Raw genomic sequence first — 23,831 nt, forward strand, 5'->3', positions numbered from 1 at the left:
TTTTTAATACCCTTAGTATCTATGATAGATGATAACACTACCACCACCAACAACCACCGAGTAAATTATAATTTAATTATTTTAGTTTTGCAAAATGAAATAGCTTCTCTAGTTTTACAAACTAATTAATTAGTCCTACCCCATTCATTTCATATTCTTTTTCAAATTTATGTTTTTTAATAAATAGAAAAAGGAAAAATAAATAAATAATATTAAGTGATTGAAGAAAAAAGAAGACATTATTTAAAACAAAATAATATGAAATTAAGTATAATTAACACTAGGCAAAAGACTAATTAATTAGTTTCTAAAGTTAGATCAAATTGGTTTTTCAAAACTAGAAGTATTAAATCATAATCTCCCAAATACTTTTATCTGATGAGAGTTATGGACCATATGAACTCCCTGACTGATAAATATGCTACGCTCAGTTCAAGTATGGACCATATGAACTCCCTGGCTGATAAATATGCTACGCTTAGTTCTAGTATCAATCTCTCTCTCTCTCTCTCTCGCAAAAGATCTGAGACCGAACTTCTTTATAACTAAAAAAGCTAGAAAAAAAAATCATCTTGGCTCTTCACTCCCTAATCCCACCGTAAACCATACAATTCTGCCTAGCCCTCCAAACTAAAAGAAAATCCATGCAATCAGATAATATTCAACCGGTTATTTCATGTCTGGTTCAACCTTTTTTAAGCTTCAACAGCGACGAAACCAATGCCTTTGGTTAAAGACACGGTAGAAAAACCCTTCACATATTTGGGGGAAATTCAAGAGAACAGTAGGGCAAAAATGGCTTTTTCACCACCTCCATTTTGATTGCCAAAATCCATAGGCATATTAAAATCGACAGTAACTATCTTTTCTATGCTTTCAACACTTTTGTTTTTTGTTTTTTTGTTCCCTTGTCCAAATATATCCAACAATTTGAATGAAATTCTAACTGCAGTCATATACCACTGTTTGCTACATCAACAAAACTACGTTTCACTGACATTGTTAGGGGGTATATTCAGAGATAATTCTTCAGCCACTGGCATACTTCTAACTTCAGCAAGGAGCCCCGTAATTTCTCTTTGTACATGGTTAAAACGTTCCTTCGATATCAAGGACTCTGTCAATAGAGCTTCAGCAAGAGCATGGAAGGCTTGAGCACACTCATCGTTGTTGCTTTGAGCATTTTGATCATCCATAGGAACCAGTGATTGGTCCCGTCGCCAGCGAAGGGGAAAATATCTTTCTGGGAGCTGAAAGTAGTTTTTCACCTCAAGCAGTCTAAGAGAGTGCCTACATAATATCCCCGAATGTTCAAATTCCTTGCAAGAACAGTGAATTTGCTCATCTTCTGGCATCCAATTTACAAAACGTTCGCCATCCATTTTCTTGATGTGTTGGACAAGATATGATCCATCTGCCATTTCTTGTATAGCATATTGCAACGACAATACAATTTCATGCTGCAACACATTAAAGGCATAAGGTGTAAGCACACTGCGTGCATGTTCTTCAATTGGCAAGCATGTCTTGATATGCATATACGGCGTCCCATCTCTGGTTTGATTTCCAACAGTTGCAGCAAGACCAATCTGCAAGACCCACAAACAAAATCCAAAATGCAGTCTATCAAATAACAGAAACTTGATAAGAAAATCTTTGAGACAACTGACCCGTATACCTGCTCAAAAGATGCTTGCAGACATGTTTGTCCACCCAAGATTCTTTTCAGGAATGTGTGCAGAGACTGTGAAAACTCAGGTGCCATTGTGCGAGCCAGAAATGAACCTCTAATGTAGGAAATTGACCAAAATCCTCGATATGAAAAGAGTAGAGCCATATGCTTATCTGTAACAAGTTCAAATCTGGCAACCAAAAGATTCCATTGATGTTCGAAGTCTTCTACATTTTCCTCATGACACAAGAGGTCAAACTCAGCTTTAAAATCTTCAAACCGCGATCCAAGGGGAAAAGATAACCAGCTGGATAACTTAGATAGAATGTGCCATATACATACAACATGTTTTGTATTTGGCAACTCCCTTGCTATGGCATCCCTAAGGGCCAACTCCATATCTGTTATAATTGTCTGTGGATGTCTTCCTTTTATAAAGCGGACAAAAGTCTGTTCAAAAGAAGAAAATCATAAAAAGGACATGAAGATGGGACAGAATGATTACATGAATTCTTTTCCACAAACCTGTAAAGCCCATGTGAAAGAATGAGAACTTTCATCTTGCAGCAAAACACATCCATACAAAATTGCTTTTCCATGGTTATCCATGCCAAACCAAACTCCTAGGAGCAAGCCGTAGGTAATAGAACGATATGTGGTGTCGAAAGTAACTACATCGCCATACAACGTATATGCACGAACAGAATCCCCATACAACCATGCTATATTTTCAACCTTTTGATTTTCATCTGTGGTATAATCATAAGCAAAATCTGGATCCCTTTCAGCCACAGACTTGCAGGCCTCAAGGAGTTCCAATGTATCATTCTCTCTCTTCTCAGTGAGCAAAGCATCATTTTCTTGAACAGTCTTTTTACAAGTCCGAACAAAGTTCCTAACATCCTTCTCTATAAAGGGAAAATGTCCAGGTTGAACTCCTTTTTCCAACTCCAACACCTTCACTATCCGATTAATAGGAAACCCTGCTTTGGATAGCAAAAGAATCCTCTCTTGATCAGCCTCCTGTATTTTCCGATATGCAGGTAGCAAACGCACTTGGTCATCTTCCAGCAGTTCATGGTTATGAACATTGCTAAACTGTGAGACATACCATTGGGCAAGACCATCAACAATTTCCTTTGTCAAATACAATTTTGCATCACATCCACATCGTATTGATTTCCGATCTCGGGGATGCTCCACATTTGCCTTTTTCCGTGGTTGATTAAATCCAGAACGATAACAAACAAAATCTCGTCTGTAAATCCCTAAATGTTGGCTTTCAGTCGACCGTGCTTTCCTAATTGAAAACCCATTCTTCCGAGCAAAATTGGAGTAGTATTCAAAAGCATCATCATCACTTTTGAAAATTTGACCCACGTAAGGAGTGAAGACTAATTCTGTTGATGTTGTCTCACTCCTTCCTAGCTGAGAGCTTGCTGAAGTCTGATCATCTCCCTCATACTTAATATAACACTTCCAATCTCCACATGGGCACTGCTGGCGCCGAATCCATATGTTATTTGATGGCTTCATTCACCAGTGGCCAAAAAATATTTCAACTTTCAGTTCCTTAGCCTTCGGTTGGTTTCTGAATGAATGCAAGAGAAGGAAAAAAAAATACTGCAATTCAAAATTCTGAAGATTAAAACTTAAAAAAAGAAAAAAGAAAGTAAATTGCTACATTCTATTTCAGTTCTTAAATCTTTTGTCAATTGAAAGAAACATCTAGAAATAAGATAAACGTATTCTTCCTCTCTCTATTCATCCAACTTAAGAGCAAGTTTCAAAAATTGAAAGCCGAATCTTAAAACCAAACTACTTAAATGCGTGGTTGAAGAAGAAGTTTATGATTAACTGCAGCAAAATCAATTCAACCTAGCAGGTTGTGTCAGTGCCTCTTTAAGCAAAACAGTGGAAAGCCAGGACAGTATCAGAATCAGACCGCTCCACCAAGAACACAGAATAAAGCCCCCCCTGTACGCTTGACATAGTTTTCAATATCAAATAAAAAATCAAAACTGCTGCTGGGCACAAACTCATTATATTCTGGAGTTAGGGCAACTGCTCAAAAAATCACAGTTAAAAAGAAAACATAGAAAAATCCATCACACACCACATACATTCCATTTTCTGCATAACAGATAAAGAAAGGGAAAAACGAAAACAAAATTAGACACATATATTTTGACGAAAACAAAACAGACCCTATTCACGTCAAAGCTAACAGTTTGAATTCAAGCTGATTAATCAATCAATAAATAAAAATTCACCTAAAATTAAACAAAATTCCACTGCAGTGACCGATTCCATACCAGAAAGTGAAATTTATCACTGAAACAAAACAATCCGAGGAGAGAGCCCCAAATTTTTTTATTTCTTCCACGTAACAGAACAGGAAAAAAAATTGCAACAAATAGCACGTACCCAGTAGACAAAATGAATCCCTCCAAAACCGATGCTGAATTCGCAGAATTTTTCACAATGTAGTGATGCAAATACAATCAGTTCTGAATTACAGGACAGTGACAAGAACAAGAAAAAAGAGAGAGTAGGGGACAAGACAATTAACAGTGTAATTTAATAACAGAAATTAGTACTAAACATTTAGCTAAACATACTTCCTAACCAGAAATTACTTACTGATATCGCTAATGATGATGATGATGTGGAGAATTCATGAATTATCGAAATAAAATAGAAGTAATTTATTTTTATTACAAAACCCTTTCAGTTTTTCTTTTTGCTGTTTCTCGCTCTGCAGAAATATAATAATGCTACACAAAGAATGAATTGTTTGTCTCAAGGCTCAATTTTCCAAAAAAAAAATATTAGGGCCCAATTTGTTAAACTTCTAGTAACCTAGTTTATGGGCCACGTCAGAATTAAGTGGGCCTGAATGGGCTTTGACACAACTCTAACCATTTTGTAAGCCTAGAAGTCCTTGAATTCCATGATTAGTGAAATCACTATATAAGTGACCCTTGGTACTCCGTGTATCGAGTTAGGTGTCTTTTAACATCATAAAAAAAAAATATTCAAGCGAGATCAATAGTTTTAAAAAAGAAAAAAAGTATGAGGTTTGAGTCATTGACTTAACCGAGTATCACAAGCTCGGTTTATTTAATAATATATTTAAAAAATATCAATAATAAATAAAGCAAAAAAAATATAATTAATTATAAAAAATAAGTTGTTAAAATCATACTTTGAAGGAGAAGAAAAAAAGCATGTTGAAGATTGAATGTTGCTCCACGATGAACACTACCCCACCACTAAAAAGAGCTCATAAAAATTGTTATAATGTCACTGTAAAAGGCTGTATAACGACACCAAAAGAGACCACAAGCGCCATCAGAGCAACAACCTGAAAAGCCCACCAAAAAAATATCATGAAGTGAGCATCCTATCTTCATATTTAGTTTAATTCAAAAATAAAATTTCTTAAAAAAAACTAAATTTAACAAAGAACAACAAATAATAAGGTCCGAGATAACCCGAGTTATTTTTAAAATTAGTGAAAAATTCTATAGAAAGAAAAAAAAAATTGGAGCTCAATCTCCAATTAAATAAATATTGAAGGATGAAACTGAAAGAACATGAGCTTAAAAAAAAAAACCTAGGTGAATCTTCTAATCTTGGGTTAATCTCTTAAACTCACATTTCATGAAATTCTAGACTCAAGCTTAATTCAAAAGTTCAATTCCTAACCAATTTAATAATAAAGATGAACTAAGAAAATCAATTTAAAAAATTTGCCAAAGTAAAAAAATAATAGAAATCAAAAGAATGAGGATCAAATATGATAGAAAAAACTGAGGTATGAAGGATACTTGGAGCTAAAATGCAAGTGCTTGTCATATGACATATGCACTGAACTAACCTGTAAAAAAATTCTATATTAAGAGATCTTCTATTTCTATAGAAAGACTCACGTGATAATTGTATAAGTAATTCTTAAACTTGAGATTACTAAGTTATCTTATATAGAGAGTGTTATGTTTTGATCTTGACTATATGTTGTCCTAATCAAGGGTAACAAACGAGAAGATATTCAATATAACATAAACTATTTGAAGATATTTAAGTAATCATGAGATAATTCATCACCTAGGTGAATTAGAGAAAATATTCTATCTATTTTAAAATAGTATTGATTATGAGATTCTTAGCCAATGTGAATTGAGTTTTGCAATCTTATTCAAAGAATTAATGACTACAATGTTGATAGTCATAACCTGATTTTAGATTCCCTTAAAATTGTCTTTTTCTTAAAAAAAAAAAAAGTGACGTGGTTGGAAGGACATGCTGAAAAAAGATTTAAATGAATAAATGAAAGATGAAGAAACCAAAATGAATCTTTGATGAAATTGAAAACTCAATCGCACCCTTAAAGGACCTCTATGTGAAGGACAATGCAGATTCAAGGTTAATTTAAGTTAATATCAAATGAATTTTCATAAAAATTTAGTTTGAGAACTTAATTAGACTTTTAATAGTTGATTTGATTTAATCATGAGCCTGATTAACGATTTAATTAAGTTTAAGAATTAATTAAGAGTAAGGACTTAATTAGACTTTTAATGGGTCAAATTAATTTTATTAAGGACTTAATTGGTGAAAAATTAAATTTGAAAGCTTAAGTTAGGCTTAATTGAGAAGATTGGAACTTTGAAGGACCAAATTTAACTTTTACAAGCTTAATAGAATGAAATCAAGGGTGAAATTGCAAGAAAATCAAAGTTAGGGACTCAATTAAAGGCTAAGTTTAAAAAATTCAAGACCAAAGACCTCTCTACAAAAGGCACACATATTCAGGGACTAAATTTGGTTAAAAATAAGGGTGAATTTGAAGAAGTTTAAAGTTTGGAGGTTAATTAAAGACAAAATTAAAAATATCTAGACTAGGAACCATGTTGAAAAAGCGCTAAAAAATTGAATTGATTCTTAAAATCAGAATCCATTCAAAAAATTGAAATATAAAATTAAAAAAGAAAATTCAAACCCTAATTAACATAGGGTTACCAAAATGACGTTGTTTCATTTTAAATGAATCGGTGTGTTTTGACAAAAATATTTGTTTTATTCAAAATGATGTTATTTTGTGTAATTCTAGACAACATAAAATAAAATAAAATAAATATTTTTATTTTTAAAAATAAATTTCATCTATGTAAAGACATTAACAATCATAAAGGATATTAATTGAAAAATAAATTAAAAACATTATTAAAAAAAAGAAATGTTAAGAAAATGTATTAATTAAAATAAAAACCAAAACCAAAATAAAAAAAATAAGAAAAAGGAAATGATAGTCTAGGTGCCGCAAACGCATTAAAAAATAAGAAAAACAAATGTTACAGACCCAATTAGGTTTAATAAGTTGGTTTTATTTTAATTAGATGATAAAAAATAGACAAAGATAGTAAGAAATAAAATTTTTATAAAAATCAAAGACCATAATAACTTGGAAAAAAAACCATTGGAAGTACGAAATTAGATAAAAAAAAAATGGACAAAAAAAATACTTGACTCAATTCAACCCGAGTTAGCATGATAAACATGTAACCTAGGTAATAAGAAGCGAGTCAACCCAAGTTAACCCAAAAAACTTATGGCTCAGGTCATGAGAACAAGATAATTCGATAAAAAAGAAATTGAAAAAAACTACAAAGCTAATCTTTTTTTTAAAAAAATAATGTTGAACGATGAAATCAAAAAAACAAATAAGCAAAAATAAAAAGAATGTCGATCCGCGTTAACTTTTTACACCTGTGACTCAGGTCATTAGATCAAAAGCACTATGAATGGAAAAACCGCAAAGTACAATTTCTAGCGAATCAAACGCTGAAGGATAAAACTGCGAAAAAAATCAACTACTCAAAATTATCTAAAAAAAAATTTAATTAAAAGAATGAGGGTGAAACCAAAATAAAAAATAAATTAAAGGGCAACCTAAATTTTCTTATTGGAGGGTTAAATTGAAAAAAAAAACTTTAACAAAAGAAAAAAACTAAAAGGATAAGGATAAGAACCAAATTGAAAAAAATAATACAACATGAAGTTGGATTGAATGATGAAATTGAATGATAATAAAACTACAGAAGGGCCAAAGAAAAAAAATTAAAAAACAAATAATATGAAACAAATTGGAAAAAAATAATATATGTCAAATTATAATTGAATAACTAAATTGAAAACAAATAAAACTTTTATAAGAGGGTCAATAACTAAAATTAGAAATCAAAAGAATAAGGACTAAAATCAAAATACCAAAAATAAAGAGGACTAACCAGTACTTTTTAAAGGGAGAGAAAAAAAAAAGAAAAAAAAAACATAAAGGTCTATCAATGACAGATCACCTAGTCGTTGTCTATATGCGTCACATGAGGAGGAAGAGGATGTGAAGGTGCTTTCAACAACACTGCGGAATGATAGGTTTGGCTACTGGGAGGGGCCACACGCATCACCCAAAAAGCGCTGACGACTCCCATCAGCTAGAATTGTTTTTGAATATTTATATTAATTATTTAAAATAAAAAGACCGAAATACCGTCTATTAGTTTAGAACTAACAAAAAAACCACTTTCAAATGATAAAAAAACGCTTGGGCATATGACTTACTTTTTCTTAAATCGAAGGGCAAAAATGTATTTTAAAAGTTAAACACAAATGAAACTGATTGAATAAACATACACTTTAAAAAAATATTATACAAGGCCTAACACATCAATAATATTATTTAAAAATAAATATTTTTATTTTCAAAAATAAAGTTTATTTGTATAAAACAAAAAAAAAACCCATAGATGCATTAAAATAATATCTTGAAAAATCAAACACAAACAATTCTAAAAAACTTATATTAAAAAATAGCATGGAAAACCCGTGACTTAAATCATAAGACCATTATAAACCTCCAGAAAAGAAATTAAAGATAATCGCAAAACTAATATTTTTTAAAAAATAATGCAAAACATTAAGATCACATAAATTTGAATCCTGACATATCGAATGTCGAAAGATGAAACCAGAAAAAAAATCAATTACATAAAATGATCTAAAAAAAATCGAGGGTAAAAAAAAAAACATTAATTGGAGGACAAATTAAAATCTTTAATTGGAAGGTTAAATTAAATTGAAAAATAGCTTTAACAAAAAAGAAAAAAAATCAAAAGAATGGGTTTAAACTAGAAAAAAATAAAACAAAAAAAACTTTGATTGAATGATGTAATTGAAATAAAAAAAATTCAACAAAAAAACCAAGAAAAAAATTAAAAATAAAAAAATAAGAACCAACATAAACCAACAAAAAAGATAAAAAAACCCTGAGCTTATTTTTTACAACTCAAGAACAAATAAATAATTTTATTGCAGCAATGTACAGTAAATTTGGTCTATGGTTACATTAAAATTCTCTGAGCTGTTTGTTAATTAATACAATTCTCTTCAGATGGGACATAGATCAGCATTAGTTAGGCACTGGCAGCATTAGTTAGGCTGGTGGGGTTTGTTTTTTAATTCCCACTTTAATTTCTTTTCAAGCAATGTTCTTGTTTCTTAGTGTACACCAAGTCTCAGTATATGCTCCCATAAATTTCATCATAACTTTTAAAACCCATTTTCTTAATTTAATACTCCTAATACAGTGCTAAAAGATTTTTCCTGAGATCTAGCTGAATGAAAGAAAATGTTTAATACTACTTTACTGGGACTCTTTATTTCCCATCAGAAAGTCCAGTCATTTTCTGTGAAAAATGTCATGGGATCATAAGCCATTGAATCTTCATCCAACATGAAATTGCCACCATCAAACTTGCTGTCATGAACCGAGGAGGTGGAATCAAGGTGGCGGACGTTCATCAGAATGCCCAACAACTGGTTTCTTTGTTCTTGCAGCTGAACTACTTGAGCTCTCATGGACTCCACCTGCATCTTGAGTTCTTCAACCATCCTTTGCAGGTGGAATATTGTTCCAGCACTTCCATATACAGGGTCTCTGAGCCTTGATGTTGCTTCATAGATGATTGCTTTAACAGCATCTTCTTTTTTTGATTCGTCCACCATCTGGACAGAAAAAAACACAAGGGTATATATATATATATATCGTGTTACTTCACTTGATCATGAATTCGTGATGCCCTAAAATAGCCTTTAAAACTTTTAAGTATCTTAGGTACTTGCGAATGAGATGGGAGATGATTAAGCAGATTTATTTGTTTTAACCTGGTGATACCAGGTGAACTGTGATTCATCCAGTGGACTAGGCTGTAAACAGTGATGAAGAGAAACAGAAAGTTGTAACAAAGTAGAGGATCAAAATAAAGAACGTTCCTCTAGGAAACTTAAACTGGTGAGAATAACAAGTAATTTCATGACTAGACTACTTACTAAACTGCAGAACTAAGCTAGCGAGTGACAAGTATATGTGATGTTCAACCTGAATCATTCTGATAACATTGCTGGCACCAAACACCTTATGAACCCCAAAAAATTTCTCAGCTTCATCACCTGGAAAATATGGGGCGAGCATGCAATTGCTGTCGCATCTCCTTCGTAGCATTCTACAAGCAGCACATGGTTGGTGAGCCCTGGTTCGTGTCTGTGCTTGAGAACTCATATTAATCTAGAGAGTGCAAACTTCGTAGGCAAGGCAGGTTCTACAAGCAGGTGTGTGTGTGTGTGTCTCTCTCTATGCATATATATAAGAGGAGAAGACTAGAGAATTAGCTAATTAACTTGTAAAGAAGTTGATAAGAACGGATTGTTATTTTGTTAGGATGCTATATTTCAAAGGTTTAATGCAAGAAATTAAGATACAGGGAGGCGGCCAGTTCGAGCTTGAGGACAGGCTTATGATGACGAAACGTTGAAAACTGTGGTATCTCACTGTTGGGACAGCAGACCTAACAACAGTACTAAACCAAGTTAATTGGGATCTTCCCACACAAAATTTTGATGATTTTAGTTTAGTCACTGCCCGTCAAAGGAAACACCCACCTTCAAACTTAACTGCTGCTACTCATTCGATGGTGTAGAAAATATGCTGAAGGAACTGTCAAGCAAGCTTATCTGCTAATTTTCTCCCACCTCTGTTACCAAGTACGACTATGGTGTGGAAAAATATCAACCAACTTTGATTTTCACGACATCTTCATATCAGTTATTCAAATATCACGTTTTTTTCTTTTATCAAGTCTCTTCTTGACCGCAACTAGACTGCAAGTTGTGTACGGAAGCTTCCTCAGTCCACAATTATGATGCTATTTTATTTCTACCAGTGCCAGTCCAACTCATGAACATACCATTACTCATGAGTTGCCTTTGTTGATAGGACTAGGTCCATTGCGCACAGCTTGTTTTCTGCAGCACCTGGGCTGGACCCGCTCGGCATTCCAATCTTACAGGAGTAGAAAGCACAAAACCTTGAGAAATCCAGGGGAAAAACAACAATCCCAGACATACCCCTGACTCTGGTGTGTGTCTGAAGATATTCATTCATACAAATTCTCCTGTTATCACAATATTCTAGATATAATTGTTAAATCCACCTTAAACACCTATTTTAACATCTTTCTGCCAAAACTTTACACGTCAAGATAAACACGAAGAAAATGGTGGTTAATCCACCTTAAACACCTATTTTAACATCTTTCTTCAAACTAAAAACTCCTCGCATTTCGAAACCTTTCTTGGATGCTCTCACGAACAAATTAGACTTTTCCAAAAGAGAAAGGATTTCATAATTGTACACAACTCCAGTCAATTCTTTCCTCTCATGATAATTAACAAAGTATTTGGAACGTATGATGACAAATACCAGACTTGTCTGCTAGAAACAAGAAACTCAACTCTGATGGGCATTGGGCCAAATAAATAACTTGAAGAGGCATTCTCCTCCCTAACAACATGGGTTCCTGGGACAACTGATACATTAACCCATAGGTCGCGCCTTACCAACACTCTATATAGGCTTCAGCTTTCTCTTCGCAAAATTGACAAGGATGGTAAACTGTAGCTGAAAATCTAAAGTTCCTTGCAACACTCGTCTCTCAAATATTGCCAGATGCAAAATAGGTCACCTCATCACTTGACCAGCTTAAATACTGGAGAACAAAAGTTCTCTGCCAGTGCTGCGCATCATAAGAACCAAAATAGGCTTCAAAACTATGAACCATATCAACTCAATCAATGCGATTCTTGTTGCTTAGGAGTGTCTAATCTAAACAAAGATTCTGCTTTATAAATTCATGCCACAAAACTAACCCTCGTATCAAGCTCCAAGCACCATAATAAATGTTATTAGCGGTAGAATTCTCATCCCTACAAATTTTCAGTCACCTTGTAATTTAGGTGATCGGAAAAAAAGAAACACATCTGGCTCCAACTTCATTAATCGACAGTCAAAACCATTATGGATTGTAACTTCAGGAGTCAAGTAAGAAGTTTATGAACCTTCTGAATTTCAAGAAATGGCTTGCCAGGCAGCTCTTTAATATTTCTTTCGTTCAAACTTTCTACTTAGTTGAAGAAGAAATAGCTTTCACAATATTTCAAAAGAAACAAATCTAAATCATAGACATCATATGTGTTTGCTAGACCAACCTCAAAGTTCTAACTCTATTCTAGAAGTACAATGCCTTACTCCTTGTAATTCCTTCTTGTATATAAAAACCACGGAGTTACACTTGATTAGCATACTGTGTAACTCAATCCTTCCTCAAGTTATGTACAGGCAAGATGTAGAAGGAACCTTAAGAATGCTCGATTGATCCTTGTTTAAAAGAGTTAGAACATTGCCTCGTTCATTGCCCACCTAACGATTAGTCATCCTAAAATGCCAATCATCTATCTGAAAGAACCATAAATTTAATTTGGGACGACCGTTGAAGAAAAGATGGAACGCTATTCAAGTCATTTCTCAAATGAAGGGCGACCAATTAGAAATTAATATCTAAATCATACACTCTAATCCACAAGAAGTACCATGTGAAGTTTCTTTTACTTAATCAAGAGTCTTTTAAGGAATACAACTCAAGTAGTCATCCACTTCAAGCATTTAAAACGAAGGAGATGCAAATACACACACAATGCATAAAACTCTGCAAACACAGAAACATCTGTAATGTGAGTGCAGATGTATTTCTATCATATAGACAAAAATAAATAAAAAAATGACTGCTATTAGTCCACCAAGAAAGGCACAATAAAGCGAGCAGATTTAGCATCAACATATAGATAATGCTCTATATTCTGCTGAATTCTGACCGCTTTCTTCCAGATGATTTTAGAATTAGAAAATGCTTGACAAAGTTTTAGCAAAACGGACTATAGAAAGTGCAAAAACCAGATTTCATTAAAGCTACGTCGTGAGTTCAGCACAACATCGTATGATAATACAAACATATGATATTTTCTAGTACGTCCCTTTAAATTGCTCAATAAACTAAAATAGACCTCACCAGTTACAACCATGGAACTCAAAATGCCATAAACTCAATCATCAGATGACAGAACAGAATCAGTGCTTGTGAAGTGATGCATCTCAGCAAATTTCAAGCACAGTGCACGGTCTCTCTCATCTCCCCAGCCACCCCAGCCCTTGAAACCAGCTTTATACCCTGGCTGATTCTCAGAGAACCGCACTTCCCATTTTGAATTGATGTTGACCACCTTATCCACATCTTCTACAGCAATATTCACTGCACCATTATCAATGCAAACACCTTTTTCCCCATGACCCTGATGCAAACCACACTTGCCAAAATGAACTGCGCTAGTTTTTGGCCCTCGTAGCGTGTAAACAGGACCGCCAAAAGAAGGATAGACTGTTGCCCACATTGTTATATCCCAATTGTATTCATCAAATAAGCAAAATTCTCTGGCCTTCGTATGAATTTTTCTCCAAACCGTCCGATTAAAGGAGTATCCAACATTTCCCATCCGCTCAGCAATTAAACAATCCCAATTTTCCCCTCTTGAATTCACATCAGAAGGTGCTAAATTTGCTGCATAACAATCTGGACATAACTTAGGCTTCAATGCAGCTAGTTTCTGCAAGTTGCGGTATGCATTAGGAAAAATGAAGTGATCCTCCTCTATGAAAAGAATATGGCCAGTATGCCCCTCTGTCTCCTTTAGCCCATCCCATACTGTATTCATCATCCACCACCAATGATGCTTTAATGACACTATCTTCGGTGATCGGTGGTTCCCATATTGATCAGGTTTCCCAACGCAATGTTTCTTTGCTGCATCATCCTTATCCTTACAGTCGTTGGGGGAAACACCAGGGAAACTATCAGGAAAAACATGGGGTGAATACGGGGCAAATATCTGCTTCACTTGGCAAAATTTGATACCCTCCACAATCTTGTTCATTTCTTCAAAGTACCCATCATGGCTAACAATAAGTAGAGTCTCACTTATCCCCACTACCTTTGACAAGCTCTCCACAACCACTTTGAGATACTGGGGCCTATTATGAACATATAGGACAATGGTTATATGATTCTTAGCTAACTTCGGATATAGATCTGTATTCCTCGGACGCAACTGGTTAAGCTTTTCCAATTGAATTGATAACTCACTCTGTTTGGGGAGATTGGGAATTAATCTATAATCTGTATAGTTATACCTAGGTCTCAAATCCTTAACCGATGATTCATTCGGAGACTGTGACACAAAATTGGACACTGAATTTGTTCCAAGAAGAACAACCAGCAGCAAAACCCCTACCAAAGTAACTAAAACTAGAGATAAAAATCTGCGATAAGCCCCAGCTTTGGGGCGAGGATTCTTACAATTTGCAGCCATAATGCAATCACAAAATATATCAACTACATCTATCTCATTAAAGCTACAACATCTCTAAGATAGCTATGTACTATGTAGAGAAGAAAGATCAAAACTTGAAGCTCAAACAGATTGGGGACAGATAGATAAACTGAAGTAAACGGCAAGCAGGTGTCAAAAACCTCAAAAATAGTCTTCAACGCTGAGATTGAAGCATACAGAGCTCCTTATTATTCTTCTGGAGATCAAATCAACACAAATTAGAGATCAAAACGTGCAAGAGCCATGCGTAAAACCAGAGAGAAAAAGGAACTCTTTAAGGGTTCAAAGTGAAATGAAAAAGGTATAAGCAGATCAAAAAACAGAGACCCAGTATAGGAGATGTCGATTGGTTCAAAGGAAAAATGTGTTTTGAGATCAAAGGCTTAGGAAGTACATTTTGCTGCAAAGGAAGACTTTTTGGGGTTGGCTTTGGAGGTGGAGGTGGGAGTTTTTCTTGGTAATTAGGGACTTTTCAAGTTGTAATCAAAGAACCGGAAATTACAAGGCAAGTCTTAGAATAGATACTTGCAAGTTAGAATCAAAGTCTTGTTCTTCGTATGTTCCTTTATTTTTATTTATGACTGAAAACTGTTAAAAGACTTGAGAAAATAAATACAACTCCATTTATATGTTTTTTTTTTAAATCACAATATCTATACAAGATTTATAAATTTGTTTGTTTGAAAGCTTCTTCAACAAATAAATCTATTTATATGATAAAAATAAATAAATTATATGAATAAAAATTATTTTTTTTATTAATATAAATATTCAAAGCAGCTTATGTATATTTTAATTAATCTTACATGTTCTAAAATTAACAATCATTATATAAATCTATAATAATTTTAAAAGATTTAAATTTGTGAATATTTGTGAGCAAACCAAAATAAAAGTTTTGTTTTATATGTTATTAACTTTTAGTATAATAATAAATAATATAGTATTTATAATCCTTTTATTTGAGTTTTTTTCATTACATGGAAGTGAATTGAAATTAACGTTATATATAGGAGTCAGAAAGTCTTGGTTAAAAATATGTTTTTTTTTCTTTAATATTAGTAGAATTTGTCAAAAGAAATGATATGGATTTTATGAAGATATTATTCTCCAAAAACAATTATAAAAGGAAAATTACTAAAAGCATCATATAGTTTAAGTGTAAGAATACTTTGCATATTAACTTTTTTATAAGTTATAATTTATATCCTATTGTTTATATAATTATTTTCAATTTACTTTCCATGTTTAATTTCGTTTACTATAATTAGTTATTGTCCAAAAAAAAAACAAACATTAAAATTATTAAAGATTTACCATTTAGGATGTGTTATAGTTTTTCCCCTTAATTTCCACTTATAATTGGAATTATCATCTTAGTTGTAAATCCTAAATAAACCCATGGCAGCTATTAATCATAAAAATATAAAATTAAAACACAACAAAAGTCATTATAATAAAAGTTAAATGGTGTGAAGAAATCACTATAAATCAATAAACATTTCACTGTGAATTATAATAATAGTTTCACTTTTAATTTCTCATTTTTTCGCGAGACGTTTCTTTGGCTTTTTTTTTCTTCCTCAGCGAATGGGTGATGCCCGCGCCATTAAGAAGGCGCGTGAGATGCTTTCCAATAGCCAAATTTGGTCATCCATCGTCTCACTTGAAGCGCAGTTGCGCTCTCTTCACATAGTGTGGCGCATGTAGACAGATAATGATTGGATTACCGTCAGTGATCAATTGTTTGCGTTTTTTCTTTCTTTTCTCTCTCCTAGCAACTAAAGTGTACAATTGCTCAATTTGTCTGTTGTTTGTCAGATCATGCATGACTTTCACACCTAAGCACCTTGGGTCAGGCATGGCTGCCAGACCTAAGGCTAGACCAACACACCCTGGGTCTGGTATAGTTTGCCAGACCCACGTACCTGGGTCCATGCCAGACCTGCGCCTGGGTCTCGCATGCTTGCCAGACCCAAGCGACTTGGGTCTGACAGTCATGCCAGCCCAAACGACTTTGGTTTGAGCAAGTGATAATTAAAATGTTGAGACTTATAGTTTTTTTATTTTTTTCTAAAAAAAAACATTTAAACTATCCTTGAAGTATCCTAAAAAGAAATCCAAGTTCATAAATTATTTATAAATAACAAATCATCAAAAAAATCTAATTTAACATTTTAGATCTAAAAATTCAAATCATATTTTCTCATTGAAATAATTTATTTTTTATGTTTATAAATTTATCATTCCTTCAATAAAAAATCTATCTTCTCTTTACTTTTTCCTCTTTTGTAATTATATATATTTTTAACTCAATGCCTAGGTCTGGCATGACCCAAGCACCTGGGCCTGCCAGCCATGCCAGACCCAAACAACTTGGATCTTTTGGTCATGTCATACCCAAGAGCCTTGGGTCTGGCGCCATGCCATACCCAAAAACTTCGGATCTGACAGCAATGCCTAGGCTCTTGGGCCTGGAATTGGTTTTATTATTTTTAAATTAAAAAAGTATGTTGGACCCACGTTTACTTGAGTCTGATAAACAAGTAAGACCCAAATTACTTGGGTGTTAGACCCAGCACGCTTGGGTCTAGAATGACTGCCAGATCCAAGTTGTTTGGGTCTGGCATGACAGCCAGACCCAAAGCGCTTAAAACATTCTTTATACTTTTAATATTTTTTTATATTTTAAAAAAATTGATATTGATATTGATCCGATGCGGAGCGCGGGCCAATATACAATTTACATGAAATTAGGTTTTAGGAATTAAATATTTGGTCCTAGCTCTGTATCCAAAAAGGTCTTCTGTCTCTATTTGTTATAGTCTCCTTCAAAAAACCAAGGCTAACACCACAAAATAGACTCATGTTAGCCATTATAACCATCATTCTCTTAAAAACAAACTCATCACTGAACTAAGAAGGCGCGTGTGATGCTTCTCGATAGCCAAATTTGGCCATCCATCGTCTCACTTGAAGCGCAGTTGCGCCCTCTTCACATGGTGTGGCGCATATAGACAGATAATGATTGGATTACCGTTAGTGATTGATTGTTTGTGTTTTTTCTTTCTTTTCTCTCTCCTGGCAACTAAAGTGTACAATTGTTCTATTTGTTTGTTGGTTGTCAGATCATGCATGACTTTCAGACCTAAGCACCTTGGGTCAGGCATGGCTGCCGGACCTAAGGCTAGACCAACACATCTTGGGTCTGGTATAGTTTGCCAGACCCGCACCTGGGTCTGGCAAGCATGCTAGACCCAAGTGACTTGGGTCTGACAGTCATGCCAGCCTAAATGACTTTGGTTTGAGCAAGTGATAATTAAAATGTTGAGACTTATAATTTTTTTATTTTTTTCTAAAAAAAACATTTAAACTATCCTTGAAGTATCCTAAACAGAAATCAAAGTTCATAAATTATTTATAAACAACAAATCATCAAACAAAATCTAATTTAACATTTTAGATCTAAAAATTCAAATCATATTTTCGCATTGAAATAGTTCATTTTTTTATGTTTATGAATTTGTTATTCCTTCAATAAAAAATCTATCTTTTTTTTTTTCCTCTTTTGTAATTATATATATTTTTAACTCAATGCCTAGGTCTGGCATGACCCAAGCGCCTGGGCCTACCAACCATGCCAGACCCAAATAACTTGGGTCTTTTGGCCATGTCATACCCAAGAGCCTTGAGTCTGGCGGCTATGTCATACCCAAAAACTTCGGATCTGGCGGCAATGCCTAAGCTCTTGGGCCTGACATTGGTTTTATTATTTTTAAATTTAAAAAAATATGTTGGACCCACGTTTACTTGAGTCTGGCAAACAAGCAAGACCCAAATTACTTGGGTGTCAGACCCAATGCGCTTGGATCTAAAATGACTGTCAGATCCAAGTTGTTTGGATCTGGCATGTCAGCCAGACCCAACGCGCTTAAAACATTCTTTATAATTTTAATATTTTTTTATATTTTTTAAAATTGATATTGACCTGATGCGGAGCGTGGACCAATATACAATTTACATGAAATTAGGTTTTAGGAATTAAATATTTGGTCCTAGCTCTGTATCCAAAAAGGTCTTCCGTCTCTATTTGTTATAGTCTCCTTCAAAAAACCAAGGCTAACACCACAAAATAGACTCATGTTAGCCATCGTAACCATCATTCTCTTAAAAACAAACTCATCACTAAACTATCTCTTACATTTCTTTCAAATACCATGAGCCTTAACCAAGATCAAAACCGTCACTACAAACTACCATCTCCTCTTTTACAATTAAGCTTTTAATTTCAATGTAGACGAAACAAACTCCATCAATTACATTCATCAACTTCCAAAAAATAAACTCATCATCGAACTAGCTCTTACCTTTTTTCTCAAACACTACCTTTACTAGCATCAAAACCACCACTACAAATCACCATATTCTCCATAAAAATCAAGCCCTCAAGTTTTAACATAAGTGATTTTTCAATTTTCTTCCCATCAAGCTCTACATCTTGTAGCAATGAAAAATCTAGCATAAAAAAATAAGACAATAAAAAGTCAACTTTAAAAAATTAACACACCTAGAAGCCAACTTCTCATATGAATTTCATCAAATAGAAGGTGCACAACATCAACTATATTAAAATTTAAGCCAACCCTCTATTGATTGTAAAAGAGAGGAAAATGAGAAGAGAGAGAATAAAAATGAGAGGAGAAAGAGATGGGAGAGAACCAAGAGTTAGATCAGGGTTTTGATAGTGATTGTGGGTTAGTTGGTTATAGTCATGGGTTTAGTTTGGAAAGAATAGTGGTGGTGGAGTGGAGTAATTTATAGAATAATTTTTTTTAGATTCTGGATCTTAGTTTCTTTATTAATTTTTCATTGTATACTCTTAGGTGCTTTTATGATGGCATGTAAGATTATTTTTCATTCTCTTTATATACAGAATTTTATTGTATCCTCATTGACTTCATAGCTAGATGTAGAAGTCTTTCTTAATTTTCTTTGATGAAATTCATCATAAATCTAACTAATTAAAAGATTGTAAATTTTAATAATACACTATTTTATCAATATTACGAGGGATTTTATTTCAAGATTACAAATTCATCCATTCATATAAATAAAAGTATAAAGCCATACTTTCTTGATGTTAAGTCACTTAAGAAAACTTATCAATTTCTTCTTCAATAAACTTTTCCTAGATAGATCATATTTTCATGGTGATGTAGCTATAACAAAATTTAAAAAGTAATAGGCTTATCACAATTAATGATGGATTGATGAATAAGAAAGATTGGACCGGATGGTCTTGGAATACCTGCAAAACAAGTCTTCTATGTGTTTCTAGTAGTTTATTATGATAACATCGGAATAATCTATTTAAAGCCTTAATTTGAATTTAAATGGTCTGCTTCTACTTCATACATGTTTGTTAACTTGTCAACACTATGTTCACTTTCCAGGCTTGCATTGAATGATCATTTATCAATCTTGATGGAAGAAGGCTTGTTGGAAAACTATCTTAGCATGACAAAAGATTTGACATATATAGGGCATATCTATTAGCATGTGGTAGCCTTAGTCATTTAATAGTTATCATTAACTTGATAAATAAGAATTCTCACTTTTTTATTTTGCAAAAATTCAATCGAAGTTAGTTGTACTACGTATCAAAGTAAAAATACTTATAATTTGGAGTAAAAGTGAAATTTTAAGTGAGGGTGAAACATTGATATTTTTGGAGAGTGCTAGATGCAAAACTATGATTAAACACTCTCCCTCTTCTATCTATAATTTACTCTCTTAAAATTGTTTAGTTAGCTTAGGAAAACCTTGGGCAAATAAAGGCAAGATGACTTTAGGACATAAGACCACAAGGGAGCAGGAACTTCCCGACCTAGTGGAAATGGTGGGAGACATTTCCACAAACAACATCATTGATGAAGTTGCATAAAACTTTAAAGACCATTAGGATTTTTATGATTGATGATGGATCAATGAATAAAAAAAACTAGACTAGATGAGCTTAGAATACCTGCAAAACAATCTCATATGTGTTTCTAGGAAACCTTTGATGCTTAAACTAGTGTAATGGAGGATAAGGATTAATAAAAAAAAATAAAAGGAGATGAGGTTTAAGAAAAATGTTTTTGATCTATGAATGTAGAGATCATAATCGGTTCTTTAGTGTGTTGATAGCCTAGATATGTATACACCTTAGCCATCAATGAGATCACATAATTTACCTGATTTTGAAATTAGTAACTCGGTTAAATGAGTAGGGCAACAACCTAGTTAACGATGGTAGGTAGTTATAACATCGACATTCTATTTGTTATCATGACCAACAAAAATAGATGTATGAAAGGTCTCCTCAGGAACCTACCGTATTTTCATCTTATTAATGACTTGTAAGTGATCTTTACCCCTTATTAATGAAGTATTATAGATATTTGTCCCTGATTAATGATGTGTAAGAGATCTTTATCCCCCATGAGTGCCATTAAAAGCAAAGGACCTTCCAATCTTTTCTTTTTCTAAAAATGACAAGGTTCAGAGGTTATAAATACCGCTTGAACCACCCAAGTAAAATGTTCATAACTTTTCTTATTCTAAAAGCTTATATTTCATAGCATTAACCACCCAAAAAAACAAAAACAACACTCTTGTTCTTGGAATTTAAGGTATTTTTATTTATTTATTGTCTTTCCTGTAAAAGCTAACTAAGTAAAGGAAATGAAATGAAAAGAATAAATAAGAGATTAATATAACATAAAATAAAAGTTAAACATTACAAAATACAAAGAAAAAAAGTAAGAATATGATCTTGATCTGAAAACCAAGATGTCTAAATGTATGGTAAATGCCTCATTTTATAGACTAAAATTCAGAACTATTGATTTGATGACTAATTATTGAGTGGATGACCACCTCTTGACTTGGTGACAACCATTATCTTCTTGTCTAAACAAAACGTCATTGCTAACATTAGAATTTGAACAGATAGTCTTCATGAAAGTTCTGGGAATTTGTCACAACTTTCCAATAAAACAAGAATAAGCTCATTTGGACTTCTAGAACTCAAGATATGGGCTGATCACTGAATAATGTCTGGGTTGCAGGATAGATTCCAACATCTCTTTTGTTGCTACAATTTGAGCTTGAAAACGACCGTTTTGAATCTTGGACTCTTCATGAAAGTTTTAGGTCTATGTCTTAGCTTTCCATCCATATAAACCAGACCTAAATCCAAGTTCTACAGCTCCAGTTATGATCCAATAACCGAATGGTGTACCAGTTTGAATTGAATCAACATCTCTTCTCCAATCTTAGCCCTCTTTTTGTCTTCTCAATTTCAATAGTTAAACAAATAAATCAATTCTTTAAATTATGAAACATGTCTGCATTTAAAATGAGCATTTACCATAAATTAAAGATATCTTATATTATCAAACTTGTTACTATAAAATATGTTTAAGTTAGGAAATTTAATGATACTTTAAGTGCAATATGATGATATAAAATCTTGATAAAAATGCATTTTTAAGTACTAATCAATTAATCACCAAAAAAACAAAAAAAAACACTCTTGTTCTTGGAATTTAAGACTTTTTCTTTTATTTATTGTCTTTCCTGTAAAATTTATTGACTTTATTATCTTTGTTTTTAAATCCTATCGATAATGACTGTTTTTATAGGTATTAAGGATTTTATCATTAATTTGGTACTTGTTGAGTTAAGAAGAAAAAAATTAATTACATGAATATTTTAATTAATTATTATCGAAATAAAAAAAATAACATATTCCTTGAACATTATCACTATAAAAGCTGAGTGCATCAATAATAGAAATGGAAACTGTAATTTCTTCCATGTAAATACATTTTGCTCTAACCGAAACAGTTGAATTAGCGAGATGATCTGCAACTCTGATTCGTGTCTATATTCTTATTCTTGACGAAAGATTTTTATAAAATTCAGAGTCCTCGTTTTTCATGTATAATGAAATTTCTCAAAATCTCCCTTGTTTTGCTTTGCAAGTGCTTGAACTTATTATTATTATTATTTTTAGAAAAAAGAAAAAAAATATTACTATTGTACTTGTCTATGAACAGAACCCAAACACAAGATATTTTGATGATTCAACACCACATGTGAAGAAAAGAACGATTGGCCACGTGGGCATTTTACTTGGCGTCTATGTTGTTTGGAATTTAGATAAGGTTAGTATCCTGAAGTGAATATATAATTGGCATGGCACCATATCCATATTATCAATAATAATAATAATAATAATAATAATAATAATCTAATGACATATATGTGATAGTCAAGGAATATATGGGCACTCACAGCTTTTTAGCCCTGTGAAAACATGGCTGCTAAGGTGGTTCTCTCTTCTTCTCTCAACACCCACTTTCCCGTCCCATCCAAGCCATCATCGTTCTCTTCTGTGGTTTTCACTCTCAGTTCACCAAAGAAAAGGGTTCATCATTTCAAAATCCATGCAAATTTAGGTGCATTTCTATCCGCATATGTTTTTATTTTTCACTTTGTTGGCTGAGTTTGGCTCGGCCAAAAATGAGGCTGATATGATTTTTGACTAAAAGGAGATGATTTTGGTCCTCTTAATTAGGAGAGGGGGATGGAGAACTCAAGCCGAAAGGGAAGAAGAAATTTATAACCAGAGAACAAGAACCAGAACAGTAAGCACTCAGTTCTCTCTACTCCCCTGCCTCGACGATTTGTTTTTGTGCTTCTATCAAAACACGTGTTGTGGTGTTGCTAAATTGCAGGTATTGGCAGAGTGCAGGGGAAAGGGAAGGAGAGAATCCCATGAAGACACCTCTTCCTTACATCATTATATTTGGCATGTCAACTCCCTTTGTGATCTTAGCCATTGCTTTTGCTAATGGCTGGATTAAGGTTCCTGTAAGGTGAGAGTCAGAGCAGCAAGCAGACTACTGACATGGTTGTTCGGTTTGATTCAGTTTATTTATACTTCCCAATCCTTAAGAGTCCTCAGATATGTACTTTGTTTGTAAACCACATTTTGAGTATTCATACTGTAACTGCAGTTCACAATGAGAACTAGACGATGGGTTTTTCTTGTAATTGCTTGTCAATTCTTGCACATATGAGCCAGATTAATTACCTCAGAGATTTGTTTTTGGGCACTCAAAATGCTACGATAACACTTAATGCCCATAAACTTAAACTGCAGAGCTCAAACTTCTTTGTAACATGAAGCCAGGCTAAGAATGGCAGACACATATTTTCTAGTATTTGAAACCTAAGGTGAATGGATGTTGGAAAAAGAAGACTTGTTAGA

The 23,831-nt window shown here is 33.3% G+C and overlaps 4 protein-coding genes across 8 annotated transcripts; 1 reads left to right on the forward strand and 3 right to left on the reverse strand.

Moving 5' to 3' along the window:
• Positions 1-787: 787 nt before the first annotated feature.
• On the reverse strand, positions 788-4,465 carry LOC7469327 (putative protein FAR1-RELATED SEQUENCE 10). 5 transcript variants are annotated; one of them, XM_052447168.1, is made up of 5 exons: positions 4,316-4,423; positions 4,100-4,182; positions 2,198-3,263; positions 1,679-2,122; positions 788-1,589 (listed from the first exon to the last, which is right to left on the reverse strand). In XM_052447168.1, exons 3-5 carry the CDS (start codon positions 3,206-3,208, stop codon positions 984-986), a joined length of 2,061 nt encoding a protein of 686 aa, XP_052303128.1. In that variant the 5' UTR covers positions 3,209-3,263; positions 4,100-4,182; positions 4,316-4,423; the 3' UTR covers positions 788-983. The 5 variants fall into 5 exon arrangements, with proteins under 5 accessions (XP_052303128.1, XP_024441404.1, XP_024441403.1 ...); XM_024585636.2 differs by lacking the exon at positions 4,100-4,182 and having other exon boundaries at positions 4,316-4,465; XM_024585635.2 differs by having other exon boundaries at positions 4,100-4,442.
• A 4,612-nt stretch (positions 4,466-9,077) lies between these two features.
• Positions 9,078-11,901, reverse strand: LOC7456008 (LOB domain-containing protein 1). The gene is made up of 2 exons (XM_002321162.3): positions 10,113-11,901; positions 9,078-9,739 (listed from the first exon to the last, which is right to left on the reverse strand). Exons 1-2 carry the CDS (start codon positions 10,290-10,292, stop codon positions 9,401-9,403), a joined length of 519 nt encoding a protein of 172 aa, XP_002321198.1. The 5' UTR covers positions 10,293-11,901; the 3' UTR covers positions 9,078-9,400.
• A 1,104-nt stretch (positions 11,902-13,005) lies between these two features.
• Positions 13,006-15,075, reverse strand: LOC7456009 (alpha-1,6-mannosyl-glycoprotein 2-beta-N-acetylglucosaminyltransferase). Its single transcript, XM_002321163.4, has one exon. It carries the CDS (start codon positions 14,486-14,488, stop codon positions 13,169-13,171), a length of 1,320 nt encoding a protein of 439 aa, XP_002321199.1. The 5' UTR covers positions 14,489-15,075; the 3' UTR covers positions 13,006-13,168.
• Positions 15,076-22,791: 7,716 nt separating this feature from the next.
• LOC7456010 (uncharacterized) lies at positions 22,792-23,614 on the forward strand. Its single transcript, XM_002320485.4, has 3 exons — positions 22,792-23,016; positions 23,136-23,205; positions 23,296-23,614. Exons 1-3 carry the CDS (start codon positions 22,875-22,877, stop codon positions 23,438-23,440), a joined length of 357 nt encoding a protein of 118 aa, XP_002320521.1. The 5' UTR covers positions 22,792-22,874; the 3' UTR covers positions 23,441-23,614.
• The last annotated feature ends 217 nt before the right edge of the window (positions 23,615-23,831 follow it).

This window comes from Populus trichocarpa, chromosome 14, assembly GCF_000002775.5.
Source record: "Populus trichocarpa isolate Nisqually-1 chromosome 14, P.trichocarpa_v4.1, whole genome shotgun sequence".
NCBI lineage: Eukaryota > Viridiplantae > Streptophyta > Magnoliopsida > Malpighiales > Salicaceae > Populus > Populus trichocarpa.

Excerpts from the sequence above, each read along its gene's own strand:
- LOC7469327 (XM_024585636.2), bottom strand. The coding sequence starts at position 3,208 with ATGAAGCCATCAAATAACATATGGATTCGGCGCCAGCAGTGCCCATGT. Across the intron at positions 2,123-2,197 it reads CTTTCACATGGGCTTTACAG|ACTTTTGTCCGCTTTATAAA; the intron begins GTTTGTGGAAAA and ends TCTTTTGAACAG. Across the intron at positions 1,590-1,678 it reads TGCAAGCATCTTTTGAGCAG|ATTGGTCTTGCTGCAACTGT; the intron begins GTATACGGGTCA and ends TGGGTCTTGCAG.
- LOC7456008 (XM_002321162.3), bottom strand. The coding sequence starts at position 10,292 with ATGAGTTCTCAAGCACAGACACGAACCAGGGCTCACCAACCATGTGCT. Across the intron at positions 9,740-10,112 it reads ATGTTATCAGAATGATTCAG|ATGGTGGACGAATCAAAAAA; the intron begins GTTGAACATCAC and ends TTTTCTGTCCAG.
- LOC7456009 (XM_002321163.4), bottom strand. The coding sequence starts at position 14,488 with ATGGCTGCAAATTGTAAGAATCCTCGCCCCAAAGCTGGGGCTTATCGC.
- LOC7456010 (XM_002320485.4), top strand. The coding sequence starts at position 22,875 with ATGGCTGCTAAGGTGGTTCTCTCTTCTTCTCTCAACACCCACTTTCCC. Across the intron at positions 23,017-23,135 it reads CAAAATCCATGCAAATTTAG|GAGAGGGGGATGGAGAACTC; the intron begins GTGCATTTCTAT and ends CCTCTTAATTAG. Across the intron at positions 23,206-23,295 it reads AGAGAACAAGAACCAGAACA|GTATTGGCAGAGTGCAGGGG; the intron begins GTAAGCACTCAG and ends GCTAAATTGCAG.